The sequence below is a fragment of the Echiichthys vipera genome, assembly GCF_963691815.1.
Source record: "Echiichthys vipera genome assembly, chromosome: 17".
In the NCBI taxonomy this organism is placed as follows: Eukaryota; Metazoa; Chordata; class Actinopteri; order Perciformes; family Trachinidae; genus Echiichthys; species Echiichthys vipera.
The window spans coordinates 6,189,174-6,206,043 of record NC_139842.1 but is presented as its reverse complement, the minus strand read 5'-3'; the positions used below and the strand labels follow the sequence as shown (position 1 = coordinate 6,206,043).

Below are 16,870 nucleotides of genomic sequence, written 5' to 3'. Positions count from 1 at the left end.
GTCCTGATGTGTTTAGTATGCTTCAGCTTGGATTGACAGTGACACTTTAATATAATACAGTGTTAAATGGATTTGCTGGCTGCATGGGACTGCATGTTCTTAACAGCCTTTTGTGCATTAATAATAATATAATGACTTTTATTCAGGAAGGTCAATAAAAATGGCACAATAAATACAGAAATACAGCAATTAATATATAGTACAAATAACCAAAATAAAGCAAAAATGTCATGTGTAGAAGACAACACAGACAAAGAGCAGCCCTCCCGTGTACTCACTGCCACTGTCACACACATTAATATGGACAGCGCTCTCAGCCAATCAGCTTCTACTATTCCACGAGTGGGCGGGGCACACGGCTCATGAATATCCAACGAGCCCGCTCGGTGGGCACACAGACAACGAGGGTCTCGAGTAGTGTTGTTGTTGCATCTAAAGCGCTGATAGTGACAAACAGGCCTGACCGCAGCACCAGCGGAGAAACGAGCTTAGACCCGCGTCTGTTTCCGTGTCTGTCCTGGTGGAGGAGGCAGATCTCAGATCATCGTCCGTTTACAGGAGCTTGCAGGAGGGAACAATGTCTGACAAAGCGGCGGTGACAGTGGCGCTGAAGGACAGCGGCAGCGTCGTTACGGCGGCTCCGCAGAAGTCGTTTCCTTTTGTTTTGAAGAAGATCATGGACATCCCCCCTCCTAACATCCTGGAGGAAGGCGACGATGGTAAGATCGGAATGCGAAAACAAGCGCTCCGCAGAGTTGCACGGTTTTGGCGCTAGACATACTACTAAATGTGCATTAAACTAACTCTGCACCAAAGGACGTGTGTGGCGTTAGTGTAAGATAACAGCCGTCAATCAGGACGGACACGGCATATTTTGCACGGAGCCAGTTACAGTCGATGCTGCGAGGAAAGAACAAAAAGTTCCAGGTCCTCTCAGCTGCTCCGAGCAACACACACACACACACACATCACACACACACACACACACACACACACACACACACACACACACACACACACACACACACACACACACACACACACACACACACACACACACACACACACACACACACACACACACACACACACACAGACAAAGACTCCGCTTGGCTTTTCATTACACACTGGTGTAGTGTTCTCTGTTCCCTTGTTTGTGTGGAACAAGCAGGACCTTTTTCAGCCTTCTGTCTTTTCTCACTTCCTCACTCAGTGACAGGCTCTTTGGTTGACCCTCCTTTTTTTGTCAGATATGTCAGACACCACTTTTCCAACTGCTATTATTAGCTGTGTGTGTGTGTGTGTGTGCACCTGTCTGAGACTCTCTGAAAGTACCCATGTTGTCATGTGTGCACAGCAAAAGCATTTCTTAAACCACCAGTCCCTTTCTGTCTTTGAATGCAGAAATAGAGAAAGAGAAGCTGTGCTCATCTGAGGATGTGGAGGGGGGCGGGGCCGCAGCAGCCAGTGTTGGTGGAGGTTCTAGAGGAGGAGGAGGTGGTGGCGGTGGAGGGGTATCAGCCTCCTTGACCCCAGCCATTTGGGAGAAGACCATTCCCTACGATGGGGAGACCTTCCACTTGGAGTACATGGACCTGGATGAGTTCCTCCTGGAGAACGGGATCCCCGTGAGCCTGGAGGAGGAGGAGCTGCAGAAGACTCTGGCCTCAGTGGGAATCAAAGGCAAATGCGTCCCCAAGGTTACTCCTACGGCCGCTACTCCTGCTGCAGCCCCTGGCCCCGCCACCTCTACGGACACCACAGATCCTGGAAACGGTGACAGTCACTATGTTACAACCAGCTAAGCTTGAAGATGATGAAGAAGAAGAAGAAGAAGAAGAAGAAGAGGAGGAGGAGGAGGAAGAGGAAGGACAAGAGGAGGATTTTTTGTCTGAGGAGGCAACGGCAGAAGTAGAAGTGAAAGAGAAGAAAACAGGTGAGAAATAAAAATGTATTTTAATATTCTTGGAGGAGATTTCCGTTACCATTTTTCCTCTCCCATACCAATTACCGATCTGATACAAGTTGGTTAAAATTTTTTATTATTATGTGAAAAATAATTCCTGCTGGCAGAGATTCTTAAAGTCTGTATAGAAGCTGAATGCTGCACACTGAAGTCTGCCATTTGTTTCAGCTGTCTGTGCTTGTACAGGTGTAGCTGCTCTAGCTGTGCACACTCTGGGCTAACATTGCACGACTCGCAACAGTGCACACGTTAGACACAGACAAAACCCTGACCTTTTCAGCCCATGCTATGGCTTTTATATATATCCACTACACACCACTACACCTCCTACTGTCACTTCATCTTCTCCGTGTCTTTATGCTAATAGACGGTGAAAATGCAGTAGTGAATTTTCTACACGTGTCAGTCCTTGTACCCAGCAGTAGATGTAGTTCGTTCTGTTTTTATTGGAGTGTACCCTAGCTTACTATGCCTCTCCATGCCCCGTAGATCGTAAGCCCGCAGAGCGTAACAGTCCCTCCCCGATCGACCCAGAAGCCATTGAGGTGGACATAAATTTCCAGCCGGACCCAACAGACCTGGTGCTGTCCAGCGTGCCGGGGGGAGAGCTGTTCAACCCACGCAAACACAAGTTTTCTGACGAGGAACTGAAACCGCAGCCTATGATCAAGAAGGCCAAGAAAGTGTTTGTTCCGGATGAACAGAAGGTAGGCAAAACTCTCAACAAATGATGACTGGGAGACTTATTCATAATTATCTTGGTCTTACTGATGGATAAGGGTCATAAAAACATAACTGAAAGTGGCTGTACAGTGTGTATTTTTATAGAAAACTAATTAGACAGAAATTTCATTTCGTATTTAATAACAAAGAAACAATTCATTTAAAAAAACAAACACACAAGGGAAGACTGAGTGTGATGGCGGTCGCACTCTGGTAAAAATTAAAACACTTGCAAACAGTGGTGGTTTGTGAATTAGAGATCAAAGATAAGCGGGGTATTTGCACAACAGATGTTCGTTGGTTTCAGATCCCTTGCTAATTGGTCGTTGCGTTCACCTCTGCCTCTGCTGTTCTATTTCTTTTAATCCACTTTCACTCTTTTATCCCCTCAGGATGACAAATACTGGTCAAGGAGAAAGAAGAACAACGTGGCAGCAAAACGTTCCCGCGATGCACGGAGGCTGAAGGAGAACCAGATCACGGTGCGCGCCTCTTTCCTGGAGCGGGAGAACGCCGCGCTGCGGCAGCAAGTGGCCGAGCTGCGGAAGGACTGTGGCCGCTGCAAGAGCATCATGACCCGGTATGAGGCTAAGTACGGCCTGCTGTAAAGAACTCCGAATAAAACCCACAGAGTATCATTGAGACAAAGAGCAGAACTCCCTTCCCCGCAGAATTTAACACAGACACAAACCACAGAGGGAATCTAAATTTGCACTGTTGTCTTTGCTGACCGCCAGTCCCGGTGTCAAGCTCCAGCTGTTGTTTCTAACACGATGCTGGAGTTCTGGATACACACTGGCAGGTAGTGAGGCATGATGGGAGCGTTGGTCACAGGTAGGCCCGTGGAGAGCGCCTGGCTCCTACGCCCGGAGAGGAAGGGGACAAATGTGGACACTCCCGTGGTCAAACACACATGGAAAATCTGGTCCATCTCAGGACGGTTTCAAGAAAGTCAGGGAATCTGAAAAGAGCAGACTGGTGCAAAAGAATCGCAGGCTTTTAAATACACACATATGTTTTTATCACTGCACAGAACTTCTTCTTAGTGGACCAAAGCATGAGTCAGTTAGAAGTCCTCTAGTGAGATGGTGCACACATGCCGCCCCTCACGTTTCCTTGTGTTGCACCTATGTTTGTATCTGTACTTCCTTTAAAATACTCCAGCTGAGGCTCAGATGAAAGATATTAAAACTCATGGTAGGGTAGGAGAGGAACATGCGATGCATAGATAAAGGAGCAGGACACAGATGGGACAGTGGGACTTCAGGCCTGAAGACAAAAGAAGCCAAGCCCTCATGTCGGCAGAGGAGAAAAGAGTCGGTTTTAGCGGCGTGATTCAGTCACAGTTCTTCCTTCTTGTAACCCACTTGCACGCCTCTGCGCACACATGTGTACATATAGTCCCTGCACCACAGAGACCTGTGCGTGTATCTGTATGTAACCCATTTTTGCACTTTCTCTTAAAAAAACACAGTGTAAAGATTACAGGTGATGGCAGGTATCTGTCTTATTAACCACCACTGCAATGGGAGACGGTAGCGTATTAGAGGATGGAGAAAACATGCATGCCCTACAATTTAAAGCAACTGTGATCTAGTTTCCTTTTCTACTAACCTCAGATCAGCTTCCAGATCCTCACACGATATTTTGTAAAAGAAGACAGACTTTGGGTTAGCTGACGATATTTGACAATTGAAGAGAGCTGTAGTTTTTTTCGGCAGGTTACGTTTGAAGGCATCTGTCTGATGATCTCCAGGGCCCTCACAGGTGGAGGGGTATGTTCATATGTAGGGATGTTTATTGTACTGCACACTGCCGGTAGATGGTGCTAGAGCCACTGCCTGCCTGGCCACGGTGTAGTGATGGCTGGATTGATTATTTTTTTTAAAGATGAAGGCAGGCCCAAAATTGACAGCTTCTTAACCTTGTAAATAAACGATTGTCTCATGGTCTTTATTTCCTAAAATGGGGATTCTGACTGTGTCTTTATTAACCCAATACTATTCCTTATATTTGCCAAATAGTCAATGAGTGCTGTATTTATTCTGATGGTAATAATGCATCTGTTGATTGTTATGTACAACAATATGTCAGATAACTCTATTTCCTTTGAGGAACAATACTTCTAATGAAACCAATGCAGGGAAATCAATGGGTAAACTGTGCTTTTGGATGTTTGTTTTAAAAACAGATTTATATCGTTTTATGGGATTTATGTCCCTCTATATACATACATCATGTGTCTGGGCACAAAGGACAAGGCACTAATTTACCTCATCCAACACTTCCTATTTTGAATGGTTAAGAGTTTAGTAGGGCTACAAAGTGGTGTTGGTTGAAGCAGAGAGCACATTAAAAGCAGCTAAGTTCCATTTGGCAAAACTTTGACTCCAAGTTTATCAGTTATTTTTGCTAAAATGGCAAAGTCTGTGAGTAATTATAAAAAAAAAGAACATTACAGACTGTTACGGGACTCTATATCTCAAGTGTCTTGGGCTGGTGCGCATTTTGTGATCGGTCCCGTTGTGCTCATACTCACCGTAATCGTGGAAAGAAAATAAATGTGGCAATAATACTCCGTTATGTAATCCTCTGTTTCTTTCAGTGATGATGTTACATGTACAGTTGTTATGATGTACTAAATAGAAATGCCCCAAAGTCATTTGTGCTTCCAGTTTAGATCCTCTGTAGTCCAGGATCCTAATGCATGAATCCCAGTGAGCTCGTCTTCTTTTCTTGAATATTTTACACCAAGTGTACTTATGTCTGTAAACCATCACTGAAAACTACACATGTTTTTGGGTGGGTGGGACGATGGTCTATTGTACAGCCCTGTCAAAAGAAAAAGCAGAACATCTTCGACGTGATGTCCTGTGTTTATGAATTACATGATAGCGCCACCTATCCTTGTGCAGCCAGTGCTCGACCTTGGGGCGAAACATCAGCTGAAAACAGCATCTTTTGATCACTGTGTGGATTGTTTTCTATTTACTAAAGATGGATCTATATCTAGATACACTGGATCAGTTGGTAATTTTGTGTTTTTCTTGATAGGTTCTGTGTTTGTGTCAGTTTCCTGATGGTGTATTGTAAGATATTTCTCAAAAATGTGTTTTCTGTTGCATTGACATTCAAACCAGGCGTCGACTGCATTATACTGTTGAATACATCAATGCAGTCGATGAATGCAAAAGTTGTTTTTTTTACCACATTAAAAATGTTCTGTATCAGGCTGACTAAAGGTACTGGCTACGAGTCTTTTTAGAAGACACAGATCAAGATTGTTGATTGTACTGCCTACAGTATGTAGCAATCTGTGCTTTACTTTTTATGCAAAGCACCTAAAGGCTTGTCACTCTCTAACCTGCTCATTGACATTAAACGCTCTGCAGATTCTCCAGTTCTACGAGCAAACCTGTGCCACCAATAGTAGAGATTTTTTTCAGTTGATACCTGATAATTACACGGACAACATAACCGCTAATTTTGCATTTTTGTATTTGAAATACAAGTTAATTACCTGTAGTTTATGCACACCTGAGGATAAGAAAGGCTAAGATGTATGATTTAATATTCCATAGCTCTGAGTTAACCACATCTACCTGATATTACTGTATATATATATATTGGTTTAATATGCCACCTACAGACAAAGATGGGTAACAGCGCTGCTGCACCACTTGTAGGCAATACATGTTACAATGGCCTGATGGTTGTTTTTTTTTGTCTGTATGAGGTTTTAATTTAACACTAACAGTATTTTGCCTGTTAAAGACAACAAACATCGATAACTGTAACCTCCGTGTGTGACTTGTGCTCACAATTAAGCTTCGTCGGGCGCTTCATCGTAAGGGAAGTGAGCATCAAAGTGTTAACGGAGACATTTTACCGATAAACAATAAAAAATACTAAAATCCGGTGCAGGGATACAAGTTACAAATGTCCCACGCAAAAAAACCCTGCAGTTGTAATACTCTACCTGCAGGTGGCACAGGTGTGAACGTGCTATTGTTTTTCTTTGCCTGTAGATGGTGCCATATACCCTCTTCATCTGAGCATCTAATCTGCTGTTTTCTGCTTTTGGTCTGAAAAACTGGCTTTGGGTGCTTGCTATTCAAAAGTAGCTAAAAAAAGATTTAAAAGTATCTTGATTTTTAAAGTTTTGTTTTTTGGGGTTTTACATTATTTTCTCTTTTTATATAAACGTATGTTTTTGCTAGATGTTTTTGTATTGTCCCAACCATGTATAGGATACATGCAACTGCAGTACTATGTTCTAACTGTATCTTGTATCATGCAATTGAAATAAATTGAGATTTAATGACACGTAGGCTCTTTGCTTGACCTTGCCCAATAGATAACAAAAGCAGCACAGTGTGGTAGACAGATGGAGACGTCTTCCTTGTCCTTTAACCTCGTCCTTGATGCGCACTTACACACGCACAAGGACCCGTGTGCACAAACGTAACACGATTACATTTCCCTTCTCATTGTTTTTCACTGTCCCTTCCTTGGTCCTGCTGCTCATCAGTATTCCAGAGGAGTAGGAGATGTTGCGTAATGATCACATCGAAACACTGGGGACCAGCGTTGCGTAACAGCAGCAGCAGCTTCAAAGACCAGCGGGATGTGTGTGTGTGGAGAAAGGAAAGCGTGGAAGCAAGGGAGGGGCTCTGGGAACAGGGGGAGTGGGGGGGGGGCTGCAAGGAGAGGAAAATATCAGGTGTTTGGAAGGATGGAGGGGAGAGAGAAGAGGAAAGGATGCTGAAGAGGGAGAGAGGGAGGGATGAGCAGAGGGTGAAGGAGGAGGGTGAAAAGATGGACAGAGAAAGATGGAGAACAGGAATGCAGTTAAAAACGTGAGCTGACAGAGGGAGGGAGGGCGATGGGATGCAGTGAGTGGGCGGTGAAGATGTGGAGGAGGGCCAAGAAAAGGGGCCTAGCCTTGCATGTTAATGTCACACCACCACTACATGTTACTATAGAGCACAGCCCAGTGTGTTCACATACACCAGCACAGGAGAGACAGACACACAGACTGACAAAAGCCGGTCTGGATGATGAAATTTAAAGTAATATCTGCTGGGATGGGTCCAGCTGAGGTGGGTGGTGTGCAATCTGGCTCCTCAACATTTGAGAATTTCATCCTTGCTTTGAATTATTGATCAAACATCACTGGAATCTGTTTACTGCAAGAGGAGCTCCGGCATTTTCAATCGAAGGCTTCTCACCGGGATCTACTTTTTCATAGTCTTTGATCCGACATCATTTCAGCATTAAATAAGTACGACACACACAAGACCCTAAAAGGGGGGAGAGCGGGAACTGGATGCATCTATGACTAAGCTGAAAATGTCATGCTACGTGTCTGCATTATTTCTTCATTTAGTCACACGGCTCTGCATGCCCACAGACAATGAGGATGACACAATTAGCTTATTTTCCATGCTTCTTTTTTTGCCAATCTGTTTTTTTTATTACAAACTTAAAAAAGAATCTGATACAATAAGAAACTGCAGTATTAACTCCCCATTCCCGAGGGGCAGCACAGAAAACAGGTCATTGCATTTCAGTAGTGAAAGATTCATCACACATCTACAGGGTGTACAGATCAGATACAAAATAGGAAAAATAATAAAATACAGGCAGGAAAGAAAGCACTATATTTATACATCATTGGAACTTTTAATTATATCTATTACTCTTATATGTTAAATTTGACATAGAAAATAAACTTCTATTATGACAATGAAATATTCCAAAGTGCAAAATAAAACACACACGTCGATATAAGCAAAAGGACATCAGAATACAAAAATCTTGTTGTTCCTCTTTGTGAATACTCAACCCTGATTGTAGAATAGCCTGCGTTTAGAGTCGATTCGTTGCGTGTTTAAAACACTATCCAACGTGTTTTTGTTCAAGTGTAAAACACAACCCAGCGTTCAGATGTGAGGGCAAAACAGTTTTTTCTTTTTTTTACAGTAATCACCCACATCCTCAGATCTCTCGCCTCAAGAGCGCGATCTGTACACAGAGGAAGTTTAACAGAAGACACCTCGTTTGCTTGGAATAATCTGACAAATATGGGGGGGGGGGGAAGAGTCACTTGGACAATTTTGGACATGCGTGAGACTTGGATCTCTCTTCTTCTTTTCAAAACACACATATTTTCCGCAGGCCATCTCAACCAGGGTTAACCAACAACAGATCACATTCACAGCACATTCATTTCCCTTCAACCCTTCCGTAACCTTTCGTCACACGCTTTTCCTATTGAGGAGATATACTGGATTTTTTTTTTTTTTCCTGGGTGCGGAGAGGTAGAAACCCCTTGAATCCTTCAGGGTAATTTAAATTATGGCATTACATTGCACTGGAGAAGAGTGAGCATCTGTGTAAGCAAAAGACAGTCTGGGATATGGCTATAGTATCAGGATCAAAGGACGAGGCTGATGGGGAGAAGAGGAAAAAAAGAGAGTAAAATTTGATGGGATAGATTATGTAAGGGAGGTTAAAAGATATTTCGTCCATATACATCTGATTATATCTGGTTTTAGGTGGCACACAGGCAGATATAGGAGCATTAGGGAGTGTGAGATAGTTTTAAGAGGGACACAAATAATCAGGAATCGACAATTTCTCAGGGGTAAAAAAATAACACAATTTGCAGAATTCCCAAAAAAGGGATAAATGAACATCGTACTAAAAAATGAATGTGAAAAGTGGAGATTTTTGGTTTAAATGTACTGCCTATGGGAGTAGTGTTGTCAGACTGCCCTGGGAGCACAGAAGAAAAAAAAGTGATAATCAGCCATCTTTTCCTACACAAACCCACTGTAAACATTCACATCTGAAGCTTCAAATCCAACTTGAAGAATGAATACATTTACCCGTCTTATTAGACAAATGCTGTACAAGGTACAATACACATTCAATACTTTATTCTGTACGTCTTTATTTTTGTCTCAGTTTGCATATATTCATGTTATTTTCTGAAAAAATAACCTCGGCATGTAAGAAACTAAACAAAGAATCTGAACATAAGAACTTTGTATATACATATTCCTGGACTCGTCTTACTCATACAAATGTAAGTGAACTTTTTTTTTTTTTTGCAAAAACAAAAATATAGAAATATTGGAAATAAATTACAAAACAAAAAAAAAATATATAGAAATGCATCTTTCCCTCACAATCATAACATTTACAGATATGTGTACCTCCCCACCCATTCCCTTGAAAAGAAAAAAAACCTTGCATGCATATGACAAGCTGTCACGTCGCAAAAACCAGCGTGAGCAGAGGTCAAGGGTCCTCGGGTCATCTTATACAAAAACATTTACGGGTACTTGAAAACATTCAAAGAAGCGGACGAGACAGCATCTCCTCACCAGTGGGATGCATCTCAATATAAAGTAAGCTCCTGTTGAATCTCTAAAGCATTTCATGACAGCTGAACAAAAATGTCCCATTACCAAACAGAAGGGAAAAGGAATCGTGTAGTGCTTGTGTCTGTGGGCGACATGTGGCCTCAGGAGCCCAGTAATAAAGTGCTGGACAGCTCAAATGGACATCTGAGGGTTACCCTACCCTTCCCGGCTGGTAAACAAACCATTGTTAGGAACAGCAGACTTCCAGGGATTTGACAAGATATCCCGTAAAGTGACAAACGCCACGGACCGATGAGGAACATTCATCTTTGTATCTCGGCCCACATAACTGGGAAAGAGACAGGGCGTGCTGAACAGTAGGATTCCTGTTTTTTTCTTTGTTAACAGCCAGAAGAGAAGAGATCACTGAAGAATTTCAAGAGGAGGGAGAGAATAGTGCGAGCGAGCCTTTGGCTTCAATACCGTTTAAGATCACCAGAAACGTGTTCTGCGTTTTAAAGTGTGGCTCTCTAAGGCAACAGAACCCTCGAGCTGCTTTTCTCTCTCTCTTGTTTCCTTCTGTCTTCCCTTCTCTCTCTATCTTCTCTCCTTCTCTGTGCAGAGGAAAACATCTCCTTCATAGTCAAAGTCATGCTAAGCCATTTATCTCAATCCCTGCTGCATCCCCTACACTTCTTCACCTTCACACACACTGCTGCCTGGAATCGAGTGCAAATAATTCTGCGTATGTGTGTGCATTTCCTGCCATTTGAATACATGTATGAAACGACAACTTATATATGTGCATGTGTATTTAATTGAGGTATCAGCACATTGTTATTGTCTTAAAATGCAAAGATTTACTTGCTTTTCACCTCTTCATCAAGGTTTCCCTGACCTTCCCATCCACATCATTCCCTGAACACCCCAGTGTTTCCTTTCTGCTCCCTCCGCTGCTCTCACTGCATTGAAACCCGTGTCATGTACACATTTCCAGCGGACGATAAACTGCTTCCAATATACGCTGGTGACAACAACAGAGTCAAATTGTGCCTGCGCACGAGTGGGTTTCAAGGGTAACAGGCCCACCGTACAAACAATGAATCTCTCCGTCACGCTGAGCCACAACAAAACAGAGCAGGTCTACCCACACAGAGACAGCAGAGCAACCCTCTCTGTATTTGTAGCAAGTAGGGCAGAGCAAAGTGCTGAGCTTTCCACAGCCGTTGTTCCCTGCAGGACTTGGCACAGTCCTTTTTTCACAGCATGACAATGCAGTGCAAAAATGGAGCTGTACTAAAGCCGGGTCCATTAAACTACAAGTCACAGGAAAACAAAAAGAAAGCCCCTCATAGTAACATTCAATGCAAAATAATAAACATAAAGAGACTGGCGACGGCTCAAGGTAAAAAGGAACTCGCCCCCCACACCCACTCCTGTCATCAAAGCCAACACACAGAACGTGAACAGCAACGGACAAAATGGCAGGGTGGGTTTAGAGGTAATGGAGGAACAAAAACAAATCACATTAGTTACTCAGTGGACGTGGTATTTTAAATCTTTGTAGTAAAACTAATTCTTAACTTGTATTAGTATTAGAACAATTGGTTAGAAAAACTGAAAATATCTGGAGCATCATTGTCCGAAGCCACCGCTTATTGATACAAATGAAGGCTTAGTTGGCCAGCACAACAGGCTGGAAGGACTGGCTAGCATATTGCAGGTTGTAGCTTCCTAAACCCTCGACAAACGGCGGCTTCTCCATGTAGGAGATTCCTCCGTTGCTGCTAATGATGCCCACACTCTGAGCAGGGGGAGGGCTGGAGAAGGGGTCGAAGGACGGATGGCCGTTGACAGCGTGGGGGGGCTGGAATGGGCTGGCGAGAGGTTGCATGGGCTGGCTGTCGGCATCAAAGAAAAGGGGGCCTGGGGATCCTGGGTAGACAAACTCTTTGGCGTTGGGAGAGAGCTGGCTGGCGATGGGACCTCCGAGGGAGTGCAAGGAGAGAGACAGGGGCTTGTGCTTGAGCAGCTCTGGCGCCGAGATGTTGGTAGGAGAGCGGGTGAGCATCCTCTGGGCTTGCGGTATGACGGCTCCAGAGCTAGCCGCTGACCCGGCCCCGCTGCACTTCTTCATCTTGGTGGAGCCGAATTTGGTGGCGGCGAAGCTGGCGGTGGTGAAGGTGATGGGTTGAGGACGGGCAGTGGGAAGAGTTGAGGGCGGCTGCTGAGTAGAGAGGTAGGGCAGCCCGGGAGGAGAAGGGGTGGAGGTGTTTGAGGAGTGGACAGCAGGGTCGGTGGGTGTGCTGGAGCTGGGGTAGCTGAAGAGCCCAGGGCAGGACTGGGCAGAGAGAGGTGTTGGAGAGCTAGAGAGCGACGGCATGAGGGCAGGGGACGCCTGGCTTCCAATTGGCACAAACACCTGAGCATCTGGGTTAAAGCCCAGGCTCTTGGCCTCCTCTGCCTCCGCATCCCCTTTACCCTCTCTGATCACCCCCTCAGCCATTTCGCTGTCACAGCCGAGGCCCGGAGGGTCCTCCAGGTAGAGAACCTTCACTGCCCCCTTCTCTCCAATCTGGTAGGATACCTCGTAAGGGTCAATCCACACACTGAGCTCTGCGGGAACATTTGCACGCACTTCCTCTGTGTCCAGTCCGCTCCTCTTGGCGGCCAACTCCACCACGGGGTCCCTTGGTGCTCCCAGGTGAATGCAGCGGAAGGCAGAGCCCCTGAGGGGGGCTTCAGGGTACCAGTGACCCTCAAAACGAGACATCAGTATCCTCTCCAGCTCCTCACCAAACAGGTCAGCTCGACGCCGAGGCAGCTTGTTGTATAGGTAGGACACGATGAAGTTGAGGGCAACCTTCACTTCCAGATGCATGGCTGCACCGGGTTAACGCCGTCGTGGGAGCAAAGTGGTCAAGATGATGCTGAAAGTGAGGCAATGCAACTGTAACAAGGGGTTTTTCCTCTGGCTTATTGTAAAGTGTATGATTCTTTTAGTGTCACCATGGTAAAGGCACCTTGAAGGTGGGGGCAGCAGGTCGCAGGCCGTATTTTGTTGTCAAAATGATAACGTACGTAATGTTCAGGTCCCAGCTGTGAAGAAGAAAACAGAAGAAAGCTGTCATTTTACCAGGAAAGAACCAGAGGAAGATTTAAGGGGAGATCAAGGGAGACCGATTAAAAGACGGGGGACAGACACTGTTATCCAGCTGTAGACGATTAATCACACTTTTATTTTATGGACATAAAAAGCTTTAGTGCTGTGGGGGCTGGAGGGTATCACCTGGAGACTCTCAGTGATTAATCATAGCTCATTATTTTATACATCTCAGAAAATATTATAGATGTGTTTGGGTTTTTTTTTCAGAACAACAGCACCAAATATACAGAAATGTGCATATTATTATTATTTGCCAGTTGTTTGAACAACTGCAATGTTTTTTAATTAAAAAAAAAGAAAGAAATGCTGCTAATTAAGACACTTCGTCACAATAAAGTAACAGATTTACACTTTCCCTCAGTCTGTTCCATTTGGGATGATACATTTAATATTAATACCTTTAAAAACAATTTACATAATCTTTCAATTAAAGATATTCTACATGATTCTGCTAATGAAAACAACTTAATATCTTTAACATTGAACAGATTCTAAAATGAGGAAGATCAGTCACATTTGTATTTCCATTGTCCATCTGTTTATGGACTAACATCCAACATTGGCTAAGACCACTAAATATTTTTTTAATAACATTATGTTTGGGGTTTTGATGAGAACTGCCCTCGGATACAAAATAAAAGCAATGCTATTTGGTAAAATATTATTTTTTAAAGCCAAATCAAGAACTCATCTGAATCTAAATTTACTTAATTGGAAAAAAATCCAGGATAAAGTACCACAACAGAGAATTGCTCTAGTTAAGACTGTGACTATAGACAAATACGCTCTACCTGTCATATGTATATTTGAGTTTTCTAAATGTACCAGTAAAGTCAAATAATCTAATAAGTAGAATTATTGAAGGGATCATATTAAATTGATTGTATTGTGTTTTTCTTTTTATTATTATTATATTATTTTCGAGCGATCTTTGTTGTTGTTGTTGTTGTTGTTGTTGCTGAGAGGTTGCACTTGTCTTGTCAATGTCATCACATTGTCATGTGCGTCGTGTGCATTATCTGCCTGTATGAAATGAAACATTTTAAACGTACCAAACGTGTGAGATCATGGAACAGTGTAGTTAATGTCGTAGTTAAGTGAGCGCTTCATTGAATTACACAAGTATTTGAATGGCACACTCCATAAAAGGGCCATTGCTCTCAAAGCAAGAAATATATACGCCTGCATGTACGAGACCAGTGGAAATGTCACTTTGGATTGAGACATTTCTACATCCATTTCACTTGAGAATCGAGACACGTTCAAATGAAAACCTTGACGATTTGCTGTGAAATGCCTTTGAAGCCCTCAAAAGGGGATTCAAACAGCTTGGGGGAACAACGAAAAGCTTACCATAATGCCTTTAGGTATCATATGATATATTTCTATAAAAGTATACCAAATAATACGGTTTATCTGTTAGATGATGAAAGAGTATCTGTTTCACTGAATCTACATACTGTATATGGTTTGTTCAGAGCAAATTCCTTTTCAACACCACTCTTCTTATCCAGTAACACACAGCACTTGTACATGTTTTATATTTTGGTTTCATCGACTGCAGGACCTGATGGATGTAACAGATGCTGTGTGGTGGACTTCATAAATCCTTTATAATCTGAATCTGATCCCACGGAGCGCCTCCTGCCTAATGCTTCAACAGTCACACAGACTCCATTCATCGGCATGCAGAGCCATACTGAACAAAAGATTACATGCAAAAAGATTTTACAAAAAAACAAACAATAAAACCACAAGACTCACAAAAGGAAGAGGTGTAAAATGGCAGGACAGTTAGTAGACTTCACAGAACACCATTTCCCACCATGCAGTGCGTGCGATCAACCCCCCCACCCCCACCCCACACACGCACAAAACAATTCACTCACATTCACTTCCCTGCCAGATGGGGATTCAGCAGCTAAGATTAGAAAGACGCCTCCGATTAAAGACAATTCTAATGTTATTACAGATAAAGCTGCACAGGCTGGATGCAGGGCTGCGGGAGTGACGGCTCAAGATGAGATTTACATTTCCCCTATCGCATGAAAAAGGTGACATTGAAGGATAAGATGGGGGTTGGTAAGAATGGGCTATAAATAGGGCCCCATTTTTTGCATCATCTATATGGTGCAAACTCCACCACCTGAGTTAAACATGAGATGGAGTGACTGCAGGAAAGGATCGTAGAGCACAGGAGGATCCACCGGTCCATCACCTGCAGCAGCTATCATCACTAAGAACTACAGCTTCTACTGCATGTCGTACCTCTCATTATAACAAGGCACCAGCAAGATACACAAGATCCAATGTCATCCAATGACATTAAAGGAATAGCTCAGTCAATATGTGCAGATGTGTTGCTTCAGGAGTGCAACGAACGGTCCAAATCATAAACCACAGCTTGCAATTTCAATAACAACAACAATAAAAAAAAAAAACTCCAAATCTTTCATGTTCATAAATCCCCTGGCTGTGTTCATATTTGCACATTTGTTACCCGTCTTTAAAGGAGCTGGACTCTTTTTTTTTTTCTTATTTAGAGGCCTGTTGTTGCGGGTCAGAGCAACAACAGGATCTATAGTGCTATTTTTGTTTACATGGGCTCGTCAGAGCTGAGCTGCAAATGTGTGTGCTGCAAAGCATCCACTACATGTCAGGTTCCATCTGTTAAGCACCAGATCTACAGTGTGTGCGTACAAGGAGCACAAGCTGCTGTGCAATATAATGCAATAGATATATGAAAGCAAACGTCTTTAGAGAATTTAAAATGGATGGTTAAGAGCAACATATAGAGGCCTGAACCACACACACACACACACACACTTATTATTATAATACGACATAATAGTGCTTTTCCCAGGATGGTAGTGGAGATAAATATGCAAGGAGAGGGTGAAATTGGAGAGATCTCATCCAGGTTTGATGACACGCTGAGATAATAAAGGAGCAGGGTCCACCTGGGGATTACTGCCATATGTCAGTGGAGCAGAAAGGACACTGGTTCAGCTGACATGCAAGTGAAGGACCCCCTCCATGTCCGATTGTAGCTGAAACGTTAAATTAAATTATGAGGCTAATTAAGTGGTGAACATCCCATCGACCGAGTATGAGCTCACTGAGCAATGGGGGAGAGAGTCCCTCCTCAGCATAAACAAGCCCGTGAAACAGCACATAAAGGCAGAAAATAAACATGACATCTGAAGGGACGTGAAGGGGTCACTTATACATAACGGGCACCGACAACAACAAAAGCACGGGCTTTATTTTAATGGCTGAACCAGTACAGCCATTCATCACAGCCAGCGCATTTATCCAAACACCGACAAACATGCTGACAACGGACACGCCTCTACAGACATTTACATTTAAAAAGCCCATTTCATGCACCGACTGGCGTTTACTTACTCACCTGTCGTCCCTGAAAGCTTCACTTGTACTCTTGCGTTTCTGTTTTAATTCCCTTGTGTTGCCTCGGTGTTCGGGGCGGATGTGTCGACTCGTCGGTTCAGGTGCGCATATATAAATGTGTGTATATATTTATATTAGTGTTGTTGGATTTGTTAAGCTGCTGCCCCGGTTCTCAAATGACCAAAGGCTTTCCCAGTTTGTCTTCAGCTTACAGTTTGCATGGAGGGTCCA

General features: G+C 43.5%; 2 protein-coding genes across 2 annotated transcripts; one reads left to right on the top strand and one right to left on the bottom strand.

The window, feature by feature from the left end:
* Positions 1–394: 394 nt before the first annotated feature.
* tefb (TEF transcription factor, PAR bZIP family member b) lies at positions 395–7,015 on the top strand. Its single transcript, XM_083931419.1, is given in 5 exon segments — positions 395–719; positions 1,405–1,733; positions 1,735–1,936; positions 2,456–2,673; positions 3,082–7,015. Coding segments are annotated over 5 exon segments (1,107 nt in total). The 5' UTR covers positions 395–577; the 3' UTR covers positions 3,298–7,015.
* A 1,195-nt stretch (positions 7,016–8,210) lies between these two features.
* Positions 8,211–16,870, bottom strand: tob2 (transducer of ERBB2, 2). The gene is made up of 2 exons (XM_083931504.1): positions 16,641–16,870; positions 8,211–13,161 (listed from the first exon to the last, which is right to left on the bottom strand). The coding sequence occupies exon 2, from the start codon at positions 12,941–12,943 to the stop codon at positions 11,738–11,740; it is 1,206 nt and encodes a 401-aa protein (XP_083787630.1). The 5' UTR covers positions 12,944–13,161; positions 16,641–16,870; the 3' UTR covers positions 8,211–11,737.

What these genes read in the sequence shown, in the direction of transcription:
- tob2 (XM_083931504.1), bottom strand. Translation starts at nt 12,943, where the DNA reads ATGCATCTGGAAGTGAAGGTTGCCCTCAACTTCATCGTGTCCTACCTA.